Raw genomic sequence first — 24,500 nt, forward strand, 5'->3', positions numbered from 1 at the left:
TACCTGTTAAAAAAATTACTGAATGAATAAGAATGGTAATAATAATAATAAACCAAAGTCACAATAATGACACAGTAAACCAGTCCTTTGATATTGGACTCGATTCTTTATTCTTCTTTCACATATAGTCTTTACTCTTCTGTTCCTGGCGCTAAAACAGTTCTGGTACCTAGCCCATGTTCAATATATAGTCGTTACATGAATAACAAAAATATTGGCTTGGGCAGATGGTGAAAGGATAATAGTTCAGAAGAGTGGAAACAAGTGGAGGATGTCAATAACTATGCAAATACCACTGATTTTTTTTTTTAATACCACTGATTTTTGATGGTTAAGTAAGAGGTTGGTTAAATTTGTAAAAGTAGGGAGAAGAAATAGCTGAATTCTTACAAAGATCTTATCTTCTGTATTTTAATCTTGGGAAGAGTCCTTCTTTAGTTATCTGAATTATTTGGATCCAGTATTTTGCCTATCAACAGAGGATACTCGTTGCCCCATCCCACCCCCATCCTCTGTGTGTAGGATCGCCCCTAGAACCTGTTCTTCTCTTCATCTGGGACTGAATTTAGACTCCTGCTGTGTTCTCCCCAGTATGGAAATCTCCAGGTTAGCACTACTGCTACGATCAACCCTATTTGTTTTATCCAGGAAGGAAACTCAGACACAGGATCTCTTAATTTTATTCTGGGGCTGCACAATCTAAGGTTTGAATTTTTCTCTTTTCAAGTCTCTCACGCTTTGCATTACACCCGAACGGTATTGCACGAAACAAGATTGGGGCTAGCTTCTAGTCCTTTTGGCTCGTAGGTTTTCTTGTCGGAAACCACCGCCCAGCGGACGCGAAGGTGAAGGGTGTAGTGAAATCCTGGATTACCCCCACGCAGTCCCTTCACCCAACCCTCCGTGGGAGGAAGGCGTATGGGCGTCAGAAAGGGTCCAGCAGGGAAATATCGTAAATTGGATTTATTGCTCAGCCTCAGGCTGCTGAATTGGGTGTGTCGCCATGGAAATGGGGCCTGCCCTCGTGCTCAGCTGCCATTGGCTGCGGAACCGGCCCGGGGATATAAAACAGCCGAGCAAACAGTGCACTAACTGTGCCAACCTGACCCGGCGGCAGAAGTTCAGCTCAGCGGAGCAGATCGCAGCGGAGGAGTGCAGGCTCATCGAGAGGGCGGTGGCAGGACCATGGAGAAAGAAGAGTAAGGCGGCCACCAGGCCGGAGGCCCCTGGGGAGGGGAAATATCTCTGGCGGGGAACTGGAAACCCGGCGCTGTGGGCCCAGAGGGGGTTGGGACAGGGAGCAAGTGCCTTGGAGATACAGAGGCCTGGCAGGGAGCCGATGTCAGGGAGGAGGTGGCAGAGCGGTGGGGCAGCCAGCGGCTGCCAGGCGCGCGCGGGAACACAGCATGGGTAGCGCCACCGGCGCAGGAAGGAGACAGGTTGGAACAGTGTCGTCTACTCATAAAAGGAAAGGAGCGGTGTGTGAGCGTGTACGAATGCACACGCGTGTATGCGCGCGTTCTAGTGTCGCGGGAAGAATCCACCCTCACCCCACGTGCTCACCATAAGATTTCCATTCTAGGGTCTCGTGAAAACCGAGGTACTTTGGGCCCCCATATCTAGAGCTCCTTCGGAGAGGCTACTCACCTCCCTCGGACAAGAAACACCTCCCTCCCTACCAAACTGGAAATCCTATTAAGTTGCAAATAGAGTTTCCCAGGGGAGGGGAAATCTTTCCTTGAATTGAGCAAATGGCCCTGCCCACTCCTCCCACTTTATATTTTTGAAAACTCTTCTCTTTTGCTTTGGTTCTGGAAATCCCAGTATGTCTCCAGCATTGGGGAACACAGTGGCTTTTGGAGACCCAGGGTTCAGGGGTATTCTTGGAACCTATGGCCAATGAAGAAGTCCTACGGGCTGTGGCTAGAAATACTAAATGGCCAGGATTTCCTTTGCTCCTCTTGGGGATGTTATTTGATTACCTTTCTGCCATGTCATTGCTTCTCTTCTCCATCATCCTGTGGCCACAGCTTATGGCCCCAGCCCTGGCCCTTTCCCAACTATTTCTCTGAGGTAGTTAAATGTATTATCGAATCATGTGATTTTTTTTTTAATTTTTTTTTTATAGAGGCATGTTTTTATTTATTTATTTGTTTGTTTGTTTGTTTTGTTTTATACATGCACTGGGTACAGTCAGAAGTGCGGGAGGGTGAGAGAATTCACCAGAGCCAGAGCGGGGAGCAGAGCAGGCAGAAGGACTCGAATCATGTGATTTTAAAAAGCTCTGTTTTTGAAGCAAAGAATTTTCCCTGGAGACTAGGCTAGCTGTCTTCAGCTCACACCAGTTTCACTTTCTTTTTTTCCTTTTCACTCTTTGGCCTTTTCAGGTGGGTAAAAGAAAATTGAACTGGAATTCTGAGAAAAATCCTGTTAGGGGGTTGTATGGGTCCTGTGCAATTATGTATCCTTGGATCTCTGAAGAGCAAAGAACCTTGGAGAAGAAAAGGGAAGAAGACCACACGGAGAAAGAGGGCCAGGGAAGAGGATGCAGGCAGGGGGAAAGTTTAAGTGCATGGACCTCAACCAAGATTTATAGCCATAAGACTTTGGAGCTTCTTAGCAAGTTTCTAGCTCATTTTCAAAAGGATCCAGTAAGTTAAGTGGGGCTGATTATGCTCCCTTACTTTAGACTGAGGGAGAACTAGAAACATAGGCTACTTCCCTAAAAAGACAAAATTGGGGGTAGAATCCAGGTTGAGTTCTGATTCCCTCAAAACCTGAAATTCCTAAATCTGTTTTATTGTTTTAATACTGTAATTTATTAATCCTCTCATGAACTACCCACATGATCACCACAGGTAAGTTGCTGCAGAATCTTTAATCCTTGCTTTTGCCAGCACCAACATTGGCAGTTGTAGTTCCTCTGACTGTCTTAAATCTTTTCTCTCAATTTTTTTACTCTCATACAGACTATGTCTTGCAAATCTATGTTAGGGTTCATTTTTCTTTGTACAATCCAAAGAATCATAAATTATGCCAAAGGCTGTTGTCTTAGAGCCAACCACAATGGGTTCTGACTCTGGATACAAAGATGACAACTGGGGTGGTCTTGTGCATTTTTAGTTTGTTTTCCCCTATTTTCTGTTTTAGATACAGTTGCTTTCCCAGGGTGAAGGACATCAATGACCATTTGGTTCCACGGTAGTCTGTTGGTCATGAACTTCCTGATCCAGATAGTTATTGTGTGGCAGTGGATCTTCAGGCAGTCAGGGAGGACAAAAGAACCTAAACTTGGTTTTTGAGTCAGGATTAACTGAGGCACTTTTGTAAAAATACAAATTCTAGAGCCCTTTCCCTAGAATTATTAATCTGTTGGGGTGCATCTATAATCTATTTTTTGCAAATTGCTGCTGGAGAAACTACCATTTCCAGTTCTGTTCTAGCTGTTGACAACCAGTGTTGGGGACTGGGTCTAAGTTTTTGTGCAGTAGCTTATCCCTGTCATATTTGATATGACAGGGGTCTGTGTCTGCCTGGGGATCTCAGAAATACATACTGGGAAACCCATAATGGCACATAAGCCTCTACTATGAGTGTTCCCATCAATTTCTTCGTCAATCAAAAAAAATAGACTATAAAATTTGAGAGGAGCTGGAAGGTGAGAGTACAAAGTACAAAAGGAAAAGAGGGGTTATCTTTCTCTCCAGGTAATTAGTCTTAATTACATTCTGATTGTCTTTAGGGATAATTAGGGAACTAAGCAAGATTTTATTGGGTTAGTAACTGCCCTGAAGGAGAACCTTCATCCAGTTTTGAGCGCGGAATCCTTTTGCTCTCCTTGATTTGATAATTTCACTGCACTTCTATAAATTCTGTCAAGAAATTGAATTCAAAACTGTGGGTCTGCTACTCCTAGGCAGCCTATTTGGCCGCCATTTTGTCACCTAAACAAGGTCAAAGTGGCCCTGCCAGTTAGGAACAGGAGCCCAAACCTTCAGCCCTTCAAATCAAACAAGAGCATAAAGCTGGATCACCTGGGAAGGTTATGCATCACAAGGTATGTCCGGAACACCTGGGTGGGGGGGGCTGAGGACCGATGCATAACATGTACCTCACGAGGTATGTCCGTAACACCCAGGGGGCTGAGGACCCATGCATAACACATACTCCCTACTTACACATCACGAGGTATGACTGGGAATGCCTGGGGGGCCGAGGACCAATGTATGACAAGGGACCCCAGAAGCTGATCAGTGGATCCCCTTGTTGATAAGATTAGAACCCTGGCTGGGGATTAGGGTGTGTCATCAAGTAGATAAGAAGTGCCTGGAGGGCAGACTCACAATCTTCTACACCCTTCCCCTTTCTTTAATCTCCTTCCTCTTATCTCCTTTTGCTCCTTCCCCTTATAACCAATTACGTGTGTCAATAAAAGGGCCAGGATCTTGCTCTTCAGCAGCATCCTGCATTATGTAGCCTGCTCCACAACTCCCGTTTCTCTATCAGTGTGGTGTTGCCTGACACAACACAAAACTATGACTATAAAAATAGGAGTTTATTTGGTTTCTTAGGAATTGCAATTCTGGGGAACACAGTGCGAAAGGTGAAATATGTTCCCCAAATGATGCTGGGTTTATAGAATTTATAGATTTAGTAGGTAGTCTCACACAATTGTTTGATCGGCTATGATTGATAGTGGCTCAAGCAAGACATAATGATCTGTGTTTTAGTCTGTCAACCATTACCAAAATTTTTGCATGTGTGCCTGGTTCCAGGGCTGCTTGTTTGTAGATTTAGTTTCTATAGGACTGTCTCTGGGTGGAGATATGTGTGAGCTATATTTCCTTTGTGACTTCTCTGGGTCCATAATAGGCTGATATGTGTAACTCCATTTTTGCTTACTTATTTCCACAACTTTATGTGATTCCTTGTTCAGGAAGGAAATGGAACTTGTCAGTAGTGGCAAAACTGGAGTTGGCTGGTGGTGACATCAGGTGTCATTAACCTTTGCCATGTTCTGGAATGAGGAGGGTATTTCATATCAGCTATTCAGTGGACCAGATTCAGAAAGAATTTATCTGAGAGAGAGGAGCCTCCCCCGGAGGCTAGCTTCTCTGTCCCCTGCAACCTTGGTAGAACTGCCAGTCTTTCTGCACTGAAGGTCATTAATCTGTGATGCCCTTGGGATGAGAGTGAAACTCATTTTGATTTTCCTTTTTTACCAGGTACACGTATGAAGATTACCAGCACACTGCCAATTGGCTTCGGTCCAAAACCACTATCCAACCTCAAGTGGCAGTGATCTGTGGTTCTGGGTTAGGAGGTCTGACTGATAAATTGGCTCAGGCTGAGAGCTTTCACTACAAGGACATACCAAACTTTCCCCAAAGTACAGGTACCTACTAGCAAGGAGGAGGGTGAATGGGACTGAGGGGTACTGATGATATTCTAATGAGAGGGCTGTAGTTCTACTGGATCTGATTATACTCTGTGGCATTTATACTCTGTAGCATGACTTTAAAGGAAATTCCATTAGTAGAATGTTCACAGCAGACAAGGCAAGTGTGTGTCAGTGGTGCTGAATGATTGTAACAAATTTCCCACACTTTACTGACTCATTTCCTTAGAGCTCTACGACATGTCCCACACATCCTCCTTTGCCCATTTACACAGTGGTTACCTCTTACTCACACACCCATCTCATTTCTTTCAGTCTGCAGCTTAAATGAAAAAAAACAGTGCCTGTAACTTTCCAGGACAAAGTGAGGGCTCTCCTGCCATTCCCATGTCCTCCTGCCATTCCCAGTCTACCCTGCTGTAGTAGTCCTGGGCTAAGGTACATCAATAAATGAACACACCAATTGCCAGGTTCTTGCAGACAAAGGCATAGATAACACAGGATGCCCAAGACCAGAGTCACAGTGACTCTTTGAAGGGGGTAAAGGTGGGCAACCCCCCTCCCCTGCGTGGTGGAGCTCTAAGGGATCTGAGGACAGCATATCCAGCATCTTAATAGCAGCAGGGAAGCTCTGAAACTGAAGCAAAGGCTTGTGAAAAAGCCAGGTGAAATAGGAGCAAGTAAAAAAAGAGTAGGTTATTTGGTTTACTTATTAATTTCTCAGATAACTAAACTTCCCTTGGTTTACTTATTAATCATTTTGATTTCTAACTTGCCTTCTCTTTTTTCCTAAAGAGTTGACTCCCCCACCCCCCCACCCCAACTTTGGAGCAAGTAGGGAAGTGGGAATGGGGCTTGGAGAAGAAAATATTTAAGAGAAAGAGGGCAAAATTTTCTAATGGAGATAGCGACATTGGCCCCACCTGCCACTCCTCACCCCAGTAAGAGGGCCCTGCACTAAGTGATAAGGGAATTTTTTTTTTTTATTTTATCGACTTATTTTTTTCCAATTCTTTCAATAATTTTTTTCACTATGTTTTGTCAACTGAGGTAACTTTGGCTTTTAAGTTATCAATCAGTTGGGTTTTCCTATGTTATCTCTGTTCTGTTATTGTCAAAGTTTTTTAGAAAAACTCTACTCTGAGTATCCCTCAGCTCTTCTTGGTTTTGTTTCCTCAACCGGACCATCCACTCCCTAAGGGAAAGGTTGGCCATTAGAGGAGAAATGACAGATAAGGGACATGGTAATAATGGTTATTATGTCTCTGTGGGACGTTATCTTTGCACTCCCACGCCCCTACACACCCACTGTGGGCGTGTGTTCCCATAGGAAGGACTTTGTGGTTTTAAGGAAGGAGCCTTATGGATCCAAATTCAGCCCCTTCTCCCCCAGTTCAGTAGACTCTTTGAGAAACCAGAAAATACCATGAGTTCCCTTTTAGGAGTGAGGAGGCATAGTTTAGTTAGGAAAATAAATAAAAATACCCATCTCCATAATTTTGAACAATTTGGAAAAGAGGTCTATAATTACTACATTCACTGCATTTATTATTATCCGCTTTTTCTATTTTTGACTCGTTTTTATTCTCTTTCAGTGCCACTTTCTCTCTTTTTTTAAATAGATTTTATTTATTTATTTTTGTGTAGAAGAACTGGGGTGTAGGCCAGAAATGCAGGGGTGGAGGATTCACCAGAGACAGAGTGGGGAGCAGAACAGGTGGGTCTCCTGAGATGCACTCCTGAGGGGAGCAGCGGGAGAGATAGGAGAGGTTTGCTGTGCTATGTCAGTTAGCTCCCTGGCGGGGATGGAACTCAGGCTGCTAGGGTGGTAGCACTGAAACTTAATCCTTAGGCCACCAGGGAGACCAGCTTTCTCTAATTTTGGAGTTTATTGTAAAAAGACTGTCTTTCCTTTGATATCTGTTCACATTGAACATTCTTAGACCTCACCCCCTCCAACTCTAATCTCAGGATGTCCTTCTATACTTACTTGTAAGTTGATGATTAATGTCTATCTCCCTTACCAGACTTAAAGGTTCTGAAAGTGGAGATAATAATGTTTCAGTGTTCAGTGGTTATGTGTTATATGAAAGCATCATCCCTTTCATTCCCTTTCTTTTTGTACACAGTGCCAGGTCACGCCGGTCGCTTGGTGTTTGGGTACCTGAAAGGCCAGCCCTGCGTGATGATGCAGGGCAGATTCCACATGTATGAAGGCTATTCGCTCAGGAAGGTAACTCAGGGGTATGAGCCTGGTGGGACCTGGAAGAAGGGGGTGAGCACTAACTATCCAGTTTTATGACCTAACTACCTGAGCCAGGTAGATTTTCTGGCCCCTTTCCTTTCTCTTCTTTCATGATATATGTCATTCCTATCTGCATGGGAAGATTGGCAAGATTTCAAAGAAAACTCTTTCTGGCCTTTTACTTCTGAAGGTGACGTTCCCAGTAAGGGTTTTCCATCTTCTGGGTGTGCACACCCTAGTAGTCACCAATGCAGCTGGAGGACTCAACCCCAATTTTGAGGTCGGAGACATCATGCTGATCCGTGATCACATCAACCTACCGGGTTTGTGTGGTCAGAACCCTCTCTGTGGGCCCAATGAGGAAAGGTACAAATCTTTCTCCTTTGTTTCTAGGTGGGTGGGTAGGGTTTAAGGACACATACGGAAATTAGGAAAGAACATATGGTATTCATTAATCTAAGATAATCCAACCTGCGCCCCAGGTTTGGAACTCGTTTCCCTGCCATGTCTGATGCCTATGACCGGGATATGAGGCTGCTGGCTCATCACACCTGGAAACAAATGAAGGAGCAGCGAGAGCTCCAGGAGGGCACCTACGTGATGGTGGCGGGCCCCAGCTTTGAGACTGTGGCAGAGTGCTTGCTGTTGCAGAAACTGGGGGCAGATGCTGTTGGTGAGAAGGGGAACTTGGCTGGAGGGTTGAAGAGGGAAAGATTTGGTAAAAACAAGAATGGGAAGGAGTAAGAAGTTATAGACCTAGAGTGGATTGAGAGAATCTAGGAAAAGGAAGATTTCATGAAACTGGCTTCTAGGAAGATGTTAGTGGTGAGATTTAGTGTGTTAGCTTCAAATTTTCCCATCATCATTGATTTATTTATTATTTTTTTAAAGATTTATTTATTTTTATACAAGGGCTGGGGTACAGACTAGAGGCGCAGGAGGTTGAGAGGATTCACCAGAGGCACAGTAGGGAGCAGAACAGGCATATTACCGAAATACACTGCTGAGGGGAGCAGCAGGCAAGACAGGAGAGGTCTGCCACACCATGTGGGACTCTCCCTGGCTGGCGGGGAATCGAACCTGCTCTGCAGAGGCTGCGGACAGCTTCACAGCGCTGTGCTCAACCTGCTGTGCCACTGGGGAGGGCCCATCACCCTTGATTTAAACTACCATCAAGGGGCCTCCCCAGTGGTGCAAGGGATTAAGCACCGCACTATGAAGCAATCTGCAGCCTCTGCAGCATGAGTTAGATCCCCGGCTGGCCAGGGAGCAACCCACATGGCGAAGCAGACCTTTCCTGTCTCACCCGCTGCTCCCCTTGGCGTGTATTTCAGTCTGTCTGCCTGTTCTGTTCCCCACTCTGTCTCTGGTGAATTCTCTCACCCCCCACACCTCTGGCCTGTACCCCAGCTCTTGTATGCAAGAATAAATAAACATTTAAAAATTAAATAAACTACCATCAACAGATACAGAACTAGAGTGTCACATGGATACTATTTGTAAGAAATGTAGGTACTCTGAGACCCCACTCTTGGAGCCATACAAAACAACCTAAGCTCAATACTAATTTAACTACTTCTAGGCTATTTCTTGAGCTGTTAAATTGTCCGTGAAGGGATGAATGGGGAGGTGAGGCCAAGGGGAAAGGAAAAGCATGAGTTGAGGGTCCTGACAGCTGGCTTCCCTCTTTCTGCCAGGGATGAGCACAGTACCAGAAGTCATCGTGGCAAGGCACTGTGGGCTGCGAGTCTTTGGGTTCTCCCTCATCACCAATATGGTCATCATGAATTATGAAAGCCACAAGACAGCCAGTCACCAGGAAGTGCTCGCTTCTGGGGAAAATGCTGCAAAGAAATTGGAAGAGTTTATCTCCAGACTTATGGATTGTGTTCCACAGACTGAGAAAACCTGTTAACCAGCCCTGGAGTGACCTGGCCTCAACCTTATGGGATCCAGGTAGCTGCTACTACTTCAGTCCCTTGCTGGGGCCACATGCCTCTGTCCTGTGGTAGCAGCAGAATAGAGAGGAAGATCCCTATCTTTCCTTTCCCTATTTCCCCCACCAGACTCTACTGGTGCTTGGTCCTCTTGAGAAGCTGTTTTCTCAAAAGGTTTCCACCTCTGTCCTTCCCCCAAAGCTGAAGCCCAAGCCCTACCACGCTTCTGTGGATATGCCCGAGATTTGATTTGGGCCATGGAAGTTAGCAGAATAGCTGCTGAGCTGCTGCTAGTTTTTTGAGATGATGCTCTCACATTCCTGGGAACTTAGTTCTGCCTCCCCCAAAGCACTGGAGACCACAAGAACCAGTCCAATACCTTTCAGCTTTGATACTATTGTATTTTGAGAATAAAGAGAAAGATGAAATAATTTCTTCATTTTTGTACAATTTGGAATGGGGCTGGGACCCAGGCCATGAAAGGCATGTGAAGCCACATATCTACATGACTGCTGCTCAGACTGGTAGCTCAGGACTGAGTTGAGGTAGAACGTGAATGAAGGAAAGGGTGAAGCAAAGGCAAAATGATGAAAGATGTTAGAAGATGAAGAAGGTGGGGCTAATTTCTGGCACATGGTGGCCACCTCCTTCAGACCAGACTTGTTTTCATCCTTTCTGATTGCTTCACTCCCTGATCATTCTCTAGTGAATGTTTGAATTAGTTCACTGGTTTCAGTTTTTGTTTCATTGTTGCCGTTTCCTTGTTAAGCCCCAATTTTATTTCCTCTTGATTTCCTTCTCTCCCCTACTCCAACACATGCCATAATTATCGCGCAACTATACTACTCAGCTCCATTCTGATAATGCAGGACCAATTGCCCTTCCTCTGCGGCCAGCCACTCCCCAGCTGGTTAGAGTCCTGCCAGCCACAAGCAAACATTGAAGTTGTCTCATCCTCAGTTTTTCCTTCTGGGGACTCAGTTCTGCCTCCCCCAAAGCACTAGTATCTCCTTTTGCCTTCTTTTGGGGTTCTGTTTTCTTCTCTGTTGCTTAAGCAGAACCTCCTGTGAAGCTCATTCACTATGTCTGTGCTAATCGACTTGCATTCAGCTGGCTGGCATGTTTGGAAGCCACATCACCCTTATTTTGTGTTTGGCTTATTTGGTGTTTGGCTTTCTTAATCCTTGGGTTAGGAACCAGAATGGTGCCACCCTGAAAAATAAGTCCCACAGAAACTTGTGTTTCTTGAATGGAAAATAAGGGTATTTTGAGAAAGAACAGTGCTAGGTGAGCTAATGGTGGTGACATTTCAGTTATCAGTATAATATGGAAGAGGCATTTTGAACCGAAAGCTTTTAAAACTTTCGAATCACCCTTTGGTGGCTGACCTGATTAGCTGAGCCCAACACAAAGAGAAACATCCTGGTGTGGTCCTGATACCCTTTTCTCTCACCAGTTCTCTGAACCCCAAACCAGGTCTAAAACTTGGACAAGCTACTAGCAACTCATTTATCTCAGAGCTGGTTTAGAGGGAAGTACTGTATATCCTTTAGATATGGACACATTCACAGCTAGAATGTGTTCATTTAATGATGTGGCTTAAGGATGTCTCTTCAATCAAATCTCTATATAACACTCTTAGCTAAGAAAATGTTAAATTCAGACAAAAATTGGTCTTTCCTTGTCAGTGCCTACAATCTTAAGCCACACATTTGGAGCCCATGGTAAGGGATCATCTGACACTATTGGTGGGAATGTAAACTGGTCCAACCATTATGGAGAGCAATATGGATTTCCCTCAAAAAGACTAAAAATGGAAATACCTAGGACCCAGCGATTCCAATCTTGGGTATATATCCAAAGAATATGAAGCCATCAGCACAAAAACCACATAGACAGCCATGACGACTGGGTTGTGTATAGGAAGCTTCATATAAAACTTTCAGCTTAGTCTTAAGTGATGGGGAGGAGGAGGAGGATTTCATGCTAGGGTGAGTCAAAGCACACAGCCTTGAAAAGTACTAGATCTGTGCCTGGGCCATTGTCACACACATGACTAGAACTGAGGACATCAAGCAAGACATGGGCTGATAGGACACTTTGGGGATTAGAGGGAGGACGAATTTGGTGTTTGACTTTCTTAATCCTTGATCTGCTTCTTGGTGAGATGGGTCAGGAACCAGAATGGTGCCACCTGAAAAATAAGTCCCACAGAAACTTGTGTTTCTTGAATGGAAAATAAAAGGGCATTTCTAAGTTTGTAGACTTAAATGGATTTACCATATAGAGGTATCATGTATTTCAGGATAGAATACTAGACTCAAAAGGAAAGTTATACAGGCCTCCCTGGTGGTGTAAGGGGTTAAGAGGCAGCCTATGAAGCAATCTGCAGCCTATGAAGCAATCTGCAGCCTCTGCAGCACGAGTTTGATCCCTGGCCAGGGAATTACCCACATGGCACAACAGACCTCTCCTGTCTTGCCCACTGCTTCCCTCAGCAGTGTACTTCAGTCAATCTGTTTCTGTTCCCCACTCTGTCTCTGAGTCCTCTCATTCCCCGGTCCCACTCCCCCCCTCCCGCCCCCCAACTACACACATACACCTCTGGCCTGTACTCCAGTTCTTGTATGCATAAATAAATAAATCTTCAGGGAAAAAAAAGGAGGAAAGTTATACATTTGATACCTTAATTCAAGTCTAATTCATTAGTTCTAAGCTGAAGTAAAAAGCAGGAGCTGCTTTTTACACATGTATATTATTATATTCATGTTAGAGCATTACATATACTCCTGGTGATAAGATACAAAATTGTATATTCTTGCTTGTACAAACTAAGAGATATGACAAAGGTAGCTATGGGCCAAAAGGATGAAATCTTGCTATCTGCAACATGGATGGAACTGGAGGGAATTGTGCTAAATGAAATAAGTCAGAAGGAAAAAGACAAATACTGATGATTTCACTCACATGTGGAATATAGAGAAAACAACAGAAAACACCACAAAGGAACTGACAAAACTAAGCCAAAATAAACCCAAAAAGTGTTGCTGCATAACCGAGGCCATTAGATGGGGAGGGAAACAAAGGTAGCAGCACAAAGGTCCAGGTAAAGAATGACAGGTGCTTGGATGTTGGGGTGGTATGTTGACATACATCTGGGTAGCTGTGAACCCACTTCCCTAAATCATTCAGTGTTGTAAACCAGTGTAACCTCACTAAAGGAAAAAAATAAACTATAACATTGTTAACAAATAAAAGTAGCTATGGACAGGTAATAATTATAGGTGATAGGTATTAATTCTAAATTAGTTCAATAGAATTCTAGGTTTTAGGAAGTATGGATTGGGGAGTGAAAACATGAACACAAAGTGTCTTTAATTACTTTAAAACAGCTTTATTGAGATATAATCACACACAATAAAATCCTCTCATTTAGAGCCTCCCTGGTAGTGCAGTGGGTTGAGCACAGCGCTGTGAAGCCATCCTCAGCCTCTGCAGCGCGGGTTCGATTCCTGGCTGGCCAGAGTCCCACATGGCATGGCAGACAGCAGTGTATCCCAGAAGATCTGTCTGTTCTGCTCCCCACTCTGTCTCTGGTGAATCCTCTCACCATTCCCCCACACCTCTGGCCTGTACCCTTGCTCTTGTATGCATAAATAAATAAATCTATAAAATACATATATATATAAGCAAATAAAAATACATATTCTTATATTTCCTCTTTTTATTATTATTTTTTAAAGATTTATTTATTTTTATACAAGAGCTGGGGTACAGGCCAGAGGTGTGGGAGGGTGAGAGGATTCACCAGAGAGCAGAACAGACAGGCAACTGAAATACACTGCTGAGGGGAGCAGTGGGCGCGACAGGAGAGGTCTGCCACGCCATGTGGGAGTCTCCCTGGCCGGCCAGGAATCGAACCCGTACTGCAGAGGCTGCGGACAGCTTCACAGCGCTGTGCTCAATCTGCTGCACTACCGGGGAGGCCTCCTCTTATTATTATACACAGACGTTAGCAGTTATATGTACTGTTTCTGCATCTTGCTTTTTATCTTAATAGTTTTTTTATAGAGTTTTTTTTTTAATAGAGTTTATTAGGAAAAGGGTCAGAAAAGTAAAGTACACTTGCATAGACACAAGCGGGCAGGAAGAACTGCCTTAATAGTTCTTGGAGATCATTTCACATCAGTAAATTAGTGTGCTTTTTTTTTTAAAGATTTGTTTATTTATGATTACAAGAACTGGAGTACAGGCCAGAGGTATGGGAGGTGAGAGGATTCACAGAGCGGAGAACAGAACAGGCAGATAGACAGAAGTACACTGCTGAGGGGAGCAGCGGTTGAGTTAGGAGAGGTCTGCTGCACTATGTGGGTAGCTCACTGACCGGGGATCGAACTCACACTGCACAGGCTGCCGACAGGTTCACAACACTGCACTCAACCTCCTGCGCCACCAGGGAGGCCCTAGTGTGCTTTCTTGATGAGTTAGATCCATGCCATCAAAGACACATATCTGTCACCTCAAATTTTTTAGAAGCAAAGGGATAATATAGCCTTAAATTTCTTTTTAGCTATTTCCCAGTTCATTTGTTGATTACTAATAGGAACAGAGACAAAGAAAGGGACCTGCTGTCCCTTTAAATCATGAAAGCAGGGAGAAAAGAACAGTTCAGGCTGTGCTGTGCCTTCCATTTAAATCAGATCAGGCTCTGATTTGCATTGCCTCTTCTTTGGAAATAGGCCTCTGATTTTCATAATTACTTTTTGTTTCTAAGGGGCAACTTTTGAACAAGCACTGGTTTTCCTGTTATTGTAAATTTCAATTGTAATAAAAACAAAATTTCCTCTCTTTAATCTTTTTTTGCCAGATTTCATGTTCCAGTCTAGATTATATTTGATATTATTTGGAATTATTCTGCTTTCTTCGCTTGTTTTTAGGTTAAAGAACCTCCCCTCTCCCCATTTGGTTTTCATTTTCACGTCTATTTCAAGTTCCTTCCCTTTAGGAAGCTTGCTTTATTCCACTTGCCAATTTCTGTTTTTTTGTTGTTGTTGTTTGTTTTTTCCTGGTTCTTTTCTCTTCTATTATGCTATGTCGTTTATCAACATGATTTGATCTGGGTCTTGCTCTTTCCTTTTTCTCTTTTATTTCGAATGGTTTCTGAATCCCTACTATATTTTATAATAAAAGATTAGTAGGAGGGCTCCCTGGTGGTGCAAGGGTTAAAGTCTCAGTGCTTTTGGGCAATCCCCAGCCAGCCACTGCAGCATGATTTTGAACCCCAGCCAGGGAGCTAACCCACGTGGCCCAGCAGACCTTTCCTGTCTTGTCCACTGTTCCCCTCAACGGTATATTTCTGTAGATCTGACTGTGCTGCTCCCCACTCTTTCTCTGGTGAGTCCTCCCTCATTCCGACCTCCGACCTGGACCCCAGTTCTTGTCTGTATGGGTTAATAAAATAAATCTTTAAAAAAAAATAGATTGGGTCTCCCTGGTGGCTCAAGGGGTTAAGCAAAGTGCTGTGAAGCTATCCACAGTCTCTGCAGCACAAGTTTGTTCCCCTGGCCGGACAGGGAGCTACCCACATGGCCCAGCAGACCTCTCCTGTCTCACCCGTTACTCCCCACAGCAGTGTATTTCAGTCAGTCTGCCTGTTCTGTTCCCCACTCTTGTCTCTGGTGAATCCTCTCACCCTTTGCACCTCTGGCTTGCACCTCAGTTCTTCTTCACAAAAATAAATAAAATCTTAAGGAAAAAAAACACAAAAACTAAAACTTTATCCCTCCTTTGGACATGTTTTGAAGTTTTCTACTTGAATCTGTATACCTATATTACAATTCTTGATCCCAAACAAATGTACTTTGTCTTTAATTACCTTCTGAAATTTTATTTTATTTTTTAAAAGATTTATTTTATTTATTTATGCATACAAGAGCTAGGGTATAGGCCAGAGGTGCGGGGAGGGGTGGAGGGGGTGAGAGGATTCACCAGAGAGAGAGTAGGGAGCAGAACAGGTGGATCCACTGAAATACACTGCTGAGGGGAGCAGCGAGCCAGACAGGAGAGGTCTGCTGTACCATGGGGGTCAGCTCCCTGGCCGGGGATAGAACTATAGCTTCATAGTGCTGATACTTAACCCTTTGTGCCACCAGGGAGGCCCTACCTTCTGAAATTTTAGGTTAGCAATTGGAAATAGGTTGTGAGTAAAAAAGAGGAATCAGGAATGTTTCTGAAGTTTTGGTCTGATATATGAAGTGGGTGGCGTCATCATTTACTGAGAAGAGACCTTTAAGGGAGGAGCAGTTTTGGTAAGAGAGTTTGCCTTTACAGTTGTTGAGTTTGAAAAGTCTAGACATCTAGGTAGACATGTGGAATATGGAGTTGGATAAATGAGTCTGAAATCAAAGTGAAGATTCACGTTAGGTATATAAATTTGGAAGTCATTAGTGAATCCAAGGGCAAGTTAGGGCGAATTAGGCAGCCTCAAGGACAGTGCAGGTGGGAACCTCCTGTGAGTTAAGGAAGACTGCACAGATAAGGGCAACAAGAGGAATATAACTAATTCTGCTGGGAATAATAAACATCCCAGGACTAAGGTCAATGTTGTTGCCAACTGCCGCCTCAGTTTCCCTCAGTCCATAAAGGGAGGCAGAGTTTGGGGAAAAGGAGAGTGGTTCAATTTATTGACTAATGAGGAGGGCAGCAGAATCAGGTCTGAAAGACCACCATCCTGCCCTTTGACAGAGTGCAGGGATATTTATGCAAGGGGGAGATGGGAAGGTCAGCACTGAAACAGGTGGGTACTAGCCTGTTTTTCTTCAATAGCTGATGTTTGACTTTCTCTTCCCTAAAATGCAGGGATGCTCATTTGGGAGACTGGGTCATAAAGCTCAATCTATCAAACAAGGGTAAGATGCAACAAATGGGGAAAGACAAATCTGTTAGATAAGGAACGTGCCCCCCCCCCTCAGGAGCAGATTGAGACAGCTGAAAATTAACCAATCACAAAGAGACTTGTAGAGCTTTAGAATAATTAGGGAAAGAAGGTATGTATTCCCTGAGACACAACTCCACTTTGGCTTCTTTGCCCCTCCCTGGCCTTGTTTCATGGCCTGGGAGTCCCACTTTATTTCTCTTCCTTTTCTCCTCAATAAACTTTTTCTTTCTCTAAACAAACCTGCCTCTTCTTGCTTGCTTGCCTGAGAGTCTGCGAAGTTCCTGCTGCGGCTTCGTGAGACACCAACCAGTGGTGGTCTAGTGGCTGGGACTCAGCGCTGCACCTGCAGCCTGGGATCTGTCTCTGGCTGGGAAACTAGGCCTGACAATTCCGGTATCATTAGCTGCCGCGGACCAGCACAGCAGTAGACGATGAGGCCACCTCAGGGTTGAGAGAAGCGTGCAGGGTGGTCAGGGCGTCAGCGAAAGAAATGACACACAGACACACTTCAAGAGTGAAAATCTGAGTGTAATTTTCCTTAAGTTTGTGACTAGTATATATATGTTTTCTAAAAGCACAGGAATGAATATCAAAGAAATTAGCTTGCTCGCTGGCTCAGTCTATCACTATCAGGGAGGTGATCTACATAACAAGCAATGACCATTATAGAAGAAAGGAGGAAGTTTAGAAAGACAGATAAGGGATTAAAGTTTGTAGTTCTAGGAAGACGGGATAGGATTTTTAGCATTCTTGTAGTGGTTCTTGGTGGTCGTTATCTATTGATAAGCTTCTGCCTTTTCAGGGAGCTTCTGCTGCACTTCCTCTGCTTCAGGCTGTTCTCCCACCGCGCGCTGGTGCCCAGCCAGATCTAGGGACCGTGGCGAAAGCCATTCGATCTAGGGACCGTGGCGAAAGCCATTCCTAAGATCACTGCGGTGGGAGGTGCAGCAGGTAGGGTTTTGCTGTTCTCCCCCTGCGCGCTGGTTGCCCAGCCGGACCTAGGGCCGGTTAGCCCTAAAGGTCACTGCAGGGGGAGGTGCAGCAATTAGCATATAGATCATATTGAAACAAAGGATCCAGATGATCGTGCAGACAGAAGTCAGGATAAGGAGAAGTGAAAGGTCGATGTGGGGGCCAGGAATGAGGAAGCCCACATAGGAAAAAGCAAGATGGCCCTGACACAAGACCATAGAGACCATTAAACCGAAACTGAAGTCATAAACAGGAGAAAAACAACTCGGCTCCACGAAAAACAACTCTGTTCCCCCTAAACCTATTTCCCCACCTGCCAACCCAGTTTTCCTGCCAGCCTCTCCTCACCCTATAAAAGGACATTTCCCTCCACAAAGGGGGCACAACTTTTCTCAACGCCAGGCAAATCTCACCCGGGGCACAATAAAGTTTCTGTTAGAAACTGGCCTGGCTCTCCTTCTCTTTACCGCACCAAACCTTTCAAGAAGGACATAGAAAAGGAGGAGTTTGAAAATGATCTGTTTAGCAAGGTAGAAAGAAAACAAAAAGTAGCATGTCTGTGAAGCGAATGATTTTTTTGGAGGATGAGGATAGAAAAACTGGAAAGGAGGAGCCACAAGATCAGAAACCTGGCTCACACAATGCCAAGAGCTAGAGGTTGGGGTAGAAGGGATTAACACAGCCATTACACCCAGCTATAGGAACTAAGATCCTTAGATGCCAATGCCTCCATCACAAAGCACAAGACCCAAGCAGGTACCAGACTGCTGTAGGGGGTGTCAGGAGCACAGAACTGAAATTTAAGGTATGGAAATTGAGGGCCATTGTAAAGATCTGGCCCCTTTCAAATTCTACATAATTTATTCAAAGTCAACAACAAACAAACCACTCCACGAAGGAGGGAGAACCTCCCAAAATGAAGAAGTCTCTATCAGTGCAATCTCTGTAGACACACAGGGCAGTAGTCCTTCTGCCCACCTGTGACTCTGCAGGTGTTCCTTTTCGACAACTCTCTGTCCCTCTACAGGGCAGCAGCCTTCCTGCCTGCCCATGACCTGTACCATGCCTTGGCTTCTTTCCACAATCCTCCCTCAGCAGAGGCCGCTCTCCTCAGGGCCACCTGCCTGCGACCATGCAGGCCTCTCTCAGCAAACCTGTCCCTTTCGGGGCAGCCCTTTATGCCTGTTTGCGTCTATGTAAGTATCCTGTATTCTTCTCTCCCTCTTATTACAAACCTGCTCTTTTAGATATAACTAATGTCTTTGTGTCGTGAAGAAACTCGCCTGGGAACTCGCCTGTGCTAGTTAAAGGGGAGCTCTGGTGAAACTGTAATAGGTTGGTCCCCAGGAAAGGGAGATGTTCCAGGTTTCCTGCCCCATGCGGCAGATGGCAGAACCTATTTAGAGCAGACAGGTTTGTGGGTTCTGGAGTGCCCCTCTCCCTGCCCTGTAACAAAACCTTCCCAGAGTGAACCCAAGGACCCCGCTCTCTGAACCCAATGATACCGGAATTGTCAGGCCTAGTCTCCCAGCCAGGAACGGATTCCAGGCTGCAGGGCAGCGCTGAGCCCCAGCCGCTAGACCCCCCACAGGTTGGTGTCTCAGCCGCAGCAGGAACTTCGCAGACGCTCAGGCAAGCAAGCAAGCGAGAAGAGGCAGTTTGTTTAGAAAAAGTTTATTGAGGAGAAAAAGAGCAGAAATAAATTGGGACTCCCAGGCCAGGGAACCAGGCCTGGGAGGGGCAAGGAAGACAAAGTGGAGTTGTGTCTCAGGGAATATATACCTTTTTTTCCCTGATTATTCTAAAGCTTCACCAGTCTCTTTGTGATTGGTTAGTTCTCGGCTGTTTCACTTAATTTGCTACTGAGTAGGGGATCTTCACGTTCCTTATCTAACAGCTTTTTCTTTCCCCATTTGTTGCATCTTTAAATTTATGGCCCAGTCCTCTGGATGGACATCCCTGCATTGAAGTTAAACAGCTGCCCTTCTAATGTGTCCACAAATTAAACCACTCTCCATTTCTCCAATCTCCGCCTCCCTTTACCACCTGAAGGAAACCAGGACCAGCATTAACAATGTTGTCCTTGGTTCTGGGATGTTTGTTTTTCCTAGTGGAATGGGCTACTTTCCCTGGGTTGTCCTTATCTCTGAAGCCTCCCTAAATTCTTCAGAGGTCCCCTCCTGCACTGTCCCTAAAACTGCCTAATAACCCTAGCTTGCCCTGTCTCACCAACAACTCCAAAAAACGACAACAATTTCAGTGGAGCAACACAGATAACACCAGAAAGAATTAGAAATGAGGGAGCAGAGAAGCATGTCCTAACAACAATCCAGGAAATTTTGCTATATAAGGAGTGGTAGCTGGAGGGAGGATGTGGAGTGAATGGGGTGGTTTTTTTCTTGGATGTGAGACATCTTGAAATGGAAAGAATCTGTCTGGGATTTTGGACTTGAGCGTGATAGGAAGAATAGATGATGGAGGCTAAGAGTAGAAAATTCTGGATTGAGGTGTCACAAGACTAAAATCAGAGGTGGGGATAGAGGTGATTAACATAGTCATTAAACCAACTAACTATAGAACCGCAAAATCCTTAGGTGAAAAATCCTTGGCGCCAACTGCTATAGCAAGTATCAGGCTGCTATAGAGATTATCCGGGCATACTTGCTATAGAGAGTATCAGGGTGCAGACCAGAGTGGGGGATATGGAGATGGAGGCCATTGGAGAGAATCACCGGTCCTTACAAATCAACCTAGTCACACCCTAGAAATACTTTAATAACAAATAACAATTCCACAAAAGAATGAAGCCCTCCCCAAAGGAAGAACAAGCTCTCAGTGCAATTTCTGCACTCGCAAAAAGCAGCACTTTTTCCCACCTGTGACTGTACAGGTACTTCTTCTTTTTTCTTTCTCCTTTTCCTAAAAATATGTCCTTTAAAAATGTAACCTTCACCTGCCTGTGTTTATGCAAACGTATCCTGGGTAAACTTGCCAAGTGCCACTGAGAGGGGAACGCTGCGAAAATTTTCTCAGAGGTTACCCAAGGACCCTATTCACTGATCCCCACACCTCTCCAAAAGGGCATCAGAGACAGAATGGTTAATACTATTATCTGGGGCCAGATAATGGTTAATACAGACAGAATGGTTAATACTATCCCTAGTGGTGCATGCAGTTGAGCACAGTGCTGTGAAGTTGTCCACAGCCTCTGCAGTGCTGATTAGATCCCCGCCGGCCTTGGAGCAATCCACTTGGCGCAGCAGATCTCTGCTGTCTCGCCTGCTGCTGCCCTCTGCAGTGTACTTCGGTCAATCTGCCTGTTCCGTTCCCCGCTCTGTCTCTGGTGAATCCTCTCACCCTCCCGCACATGTGACCTGTACCCTGCTCTTGTATAAATAAATAAATGTTAAAAAAAAACACCCTATTATCTGGGAGTTATAATGGAACCTTGAATTGATTATTTGTACAGTACCCCGTAAATTGCTTATTATACAGTTACAACTGGGTTAGGTCATAGTAACTCTTGATGAAAGGAGTCCACATCAGGAGGATGACTTTGACTTGATTGCTGTCCATAAGGAGGGAGCAGAGCAAAGGAGTAGAGAAACAATTCTACAAGGTGGTCTCTGTGTAAAAGGGTGGTTCCCCAGGAAAAGAGGAGGTCCCAGGTTCCCTGCCCCACCCAAGGGAGGGTGGAGCTGAGTGGGGACGAGAAGAAGCTGGAGAGGAGTGGAGTAAAAAGGAAGCAGGATGGAGTGAGGAGACCTGGAGGAGGAACAAGGAGCAGAGAGACACGTGAAGAAACTGCGCTTGCTTCTTGGTCTTGGACTGGTTGAAACAGATGTGGGTGAGAGCCCTCTGGGGAGGTTAATAATGGCAGCTTTTATCTTGGTTTTGATTTTGCTCTTTTCCTGCCAGACATGTCTGACTGTTTCTGACCCTTTTTTATGGGTCACTGCCATAGGGGTACTTCAGACTTGTGGCAGGCTTTTGGGCCTTGCTTTGGACCAACCATGTTTGGCTTTACATTTACCCACGAGGGGATGGGTAACTTTAGGTGCTTGATTTGAAAACTATATTCTTTGTCTTTTCTGTTTACACACTAATTGTATTAAAATTTCTTTCCATTAAAGTTCTTATGTTTTGTCTTGATATGGCACATGGCAGAATCTGTTTAGATAAGGCAGGTTTGGAGGTTCTGGGGTGTCTCTTTCCCTGCCCTGTAACACTTGCAGACTTGTCTGGCTGTTTCTGACCCTTTTCTGTGAGTCCCCACCAGAAGGTGCTTGAGACTTGTGACAGGCTTTTGGGTCTTGGAGGCCCCGTTTGTCTGGGCATTTAGCCATGAGGGAATGGCTAACTTGGGTGCTTGGTTTGGAAACTCTGGTCTTCCCCATCCTTCCCCATTTCTGTATTGCATACTAATTGTATTAAAGTTCCTTACCATTGAAGGTCTTATGCACTAGAATATGTTTTGTCTTGATGCAGTGGATGACAGAACCAATTTAGAGTGGACAGGTTTGAGGGTTTTGGGGTGCCCCTCTTCCAGTCTTGGAACACCTGCAGGGTAACTATTATGGACTCTTAGAGGGAACACAGCCCTTTTTCCCCATTATCTTGAAGCTAAATACTTAGAAGCTCCAGACTTTGGGGCATACTTGGACAATACGGTCTGTTAGTTAAATATGGAGGGAAAGAAACAATTATAAATATGATTGTGTGTGGAGGAAAAGCTAGTACAAAGGAATCTGTAGCTGTAACATTGAAGCATTTTTAAAAAGAACACAACTAGACCATTGTTATTATAAATAGACTAATTCTTCTGGGGTAATCACTGTAAAAGAAACTTTGATGTTGAATTTCAAAGCTAGCTAAAAAGGCAAGTAGAAAAGGACCTGGTTTTTTATGGGAAGAAGACATTCCTGTTGTGATTGGATATTTAATCTGAATAACCACAGCATGTAACAGGCACATCGTACTTTCAGTTTACAAAAGATTGTATAGTCTTTGCTCTTTTTAGTTTTGCTAATTCTAGAAACCATTAAGTGGTGCTAAATAATAATCGATTTTTAATTTGAAATGCTTAATTGGCTCTATTAAATGATTTATGAAGTCAGGCAGCCTATATCATCAAGCAAGTAGTTAATCAAAATGAAAGGTTTTTATAGTCAGAAATAGGGTGGGACAAGGTCATTAGCAAAAGAATAGGATTACTTCAGACAAAGCTACCTTCCTGTGGAGGAAGGTGGGGGAGGGCAAGTTCTTCTCAGGCAGTTTACCTCACAAATGCTGACCAGTAGGACATTCTTTTTTTTTTTTTTTTAATAGAGGCATGTTTTATTTATTTGTTTGTTTGTTTTGTTTATACATGCACTGGGTACAGTCAGAAGTGCGGGAGGGTGAGAGAATTCACCAGAGCCAGAGCGGGGAGCAGAGCAGGCAGAAGGACCGAAGTACACTGCTGAGGGGAGCAGCGGGCGGCAGGAGAGGTCTGCGCGCCATGTGGGACCCTCCTCTGGTGGCCTGGGAGCAGCAGGGGATCGAACCGGTGATGCAGAGGCCGCAGGCAGCTTCGCAAGCCAGCGCTCAACCGCTGTGCCACCGGGGAGGCCCCAGTAGGACATTCTTGATTGGTTAGTTTAAATTTCCTTCTGGAAATTTTCCTTTTGAAGATTTCCTTTTGGGAGAGGCTGAAACTCTAATTATGTTAGGTAGTAAGTCATGGTCGGCCTGTAACGGGAAAGAAGCACTTCTCTCTCTCTTGTCCCTCCAGATAAGGTTTATTAATTTACCCTTTAAGTTTAACAACCTGTTTTCTTATATTCCAAGGAAAAAGAACATCCTGAAGACTATGGTTCTGAAATTGCTAGCAAGCTGGCACCAATTTGAACCTCCCCAAATCTCCAGATACCTGCCTCACAGGGATGGACATGCTAACTCATGCTCATTTGACTCTTTTGTAACTCTGGATAAATACACCTGCCCTCTGCCAAAGAGAATGATGGTGAGTCCTTCTTGATGAGTCTGCTGCCCTCATCAATTTGTTGACAAATTAAACTACTTTTCTTCTCAAACTGTTTTCTTTTATTGGCTGAGGGAAACCAAGACCAGCACTTGGTATCTGACCTGGCATGGATTTCTCCACTTTGGACCAAAAACAGTTTGTTTTAACAGTAAGAGTCATTAATATTATTTTCATTTTCATTTTTCAGATGAAAAAAGAAAGGATAAGAGAAAGGTTATTCAACTTTTCCACCATCACTTAACAAAGGAATAGCTAAGCCAGGACTCAGATTCAGGACTCTGTCTCCATATTTTTTTTTGAATCTACAGAGAGTGGCGATGATGCAGGTAGGTAAAATGTGGAAACATTTCACATGTTTAGGCTGAATATGAAAGGTCAGAGGAGAAATAAGCTTGAGGTCCATTGGAGATGAGCCAGTGTAGCCAGTGATAGAGGTTAAGAGTAGAAAAGTTGGAAAGGAGGCACCAGAAGACCAGAAACCTGGCTCATGCAATTCCGGGAGTTGGAGGAGGGGTAGAAGTGATTACCATAGTCCTTAAACAACTGTAGAAATGAAAAATCCTTAGATGCTCACCTCTAGATAAGGAGCTACAGACCCAAGCTGGTGTCTGACTGCTGTGTAGAGTGTCACTGGGTGCAGACCAGACCACAGGTGAGGATATGGAGATGGAGACCATTGTAGAATCTCTGGTCCTTTTCAAATTCTACATAGTTATTCAAGTCAATAAAAAATGAACCACTCGGGCCTCCCCGGTGGCGCAGCGGTTTGAGCGCTGGGTTGCGAAGCTGCCTGCGGCCTCTGCGGCGCCGGTTCGATCCCCGGCTGCTCCCCGGCCACCGGAGGAGGATCCCACATGGTGCGCAGACCTCTCCTGCCACCGGCTGCTCCCCTCAGCAGTGTACTTCAGTCCCTCTGCCTGCTCTGCTCCCCACTCTGGCTCTGGTGAATTCTCTCACCCTCCCGCGCTTCTGACTGTACCCAGTGC

General features: G+C 44.6%; 1 protein-coding gene across 1 annotated transcript; it reads left to right on the forward strand.

Annotated features, from left to right (window-relative positions):
• Positions 1 to 1,003: 1,003 nt before the first annotated feature.
• On the forward strand, positions 1,004 to 9,558 carry PNP (purine nucleoside phosphorylase; the record flags this gene model as incomplete). Its single annotated transcript, XM_084240213.1, has 6 exons — positions 1,004 to 1,215; positions 5,226 to 5,395; positions 7,528 to 7,631; positions 7,834 to 8,009; positions 8,126 to 8,316; positions 9,341 to 9,558. The coding sequence occupies 6 exons, from the start codon at positions 1,004 to 1,006 to the stop codon at positions 9,556 to 9,558; spliced, it is 1,071 nt and encodes a 356-aa protein (XP_084096339.1).
• Positions 9,559 to 24,500: the final 14,942 nt, after the last annotated feature.

The sequence above is a fragment of the Talpa europaea genome, assembly GCF_964194135.1.
Source record: "Talpa europaea genome assembly, chromosome: 8".
Lineage (NCBI taxonomy): Eukaryota > Metazoa > Chordata > Mammalia > Eulipotyphla > Talpidae > Talpa > Talpa europaea.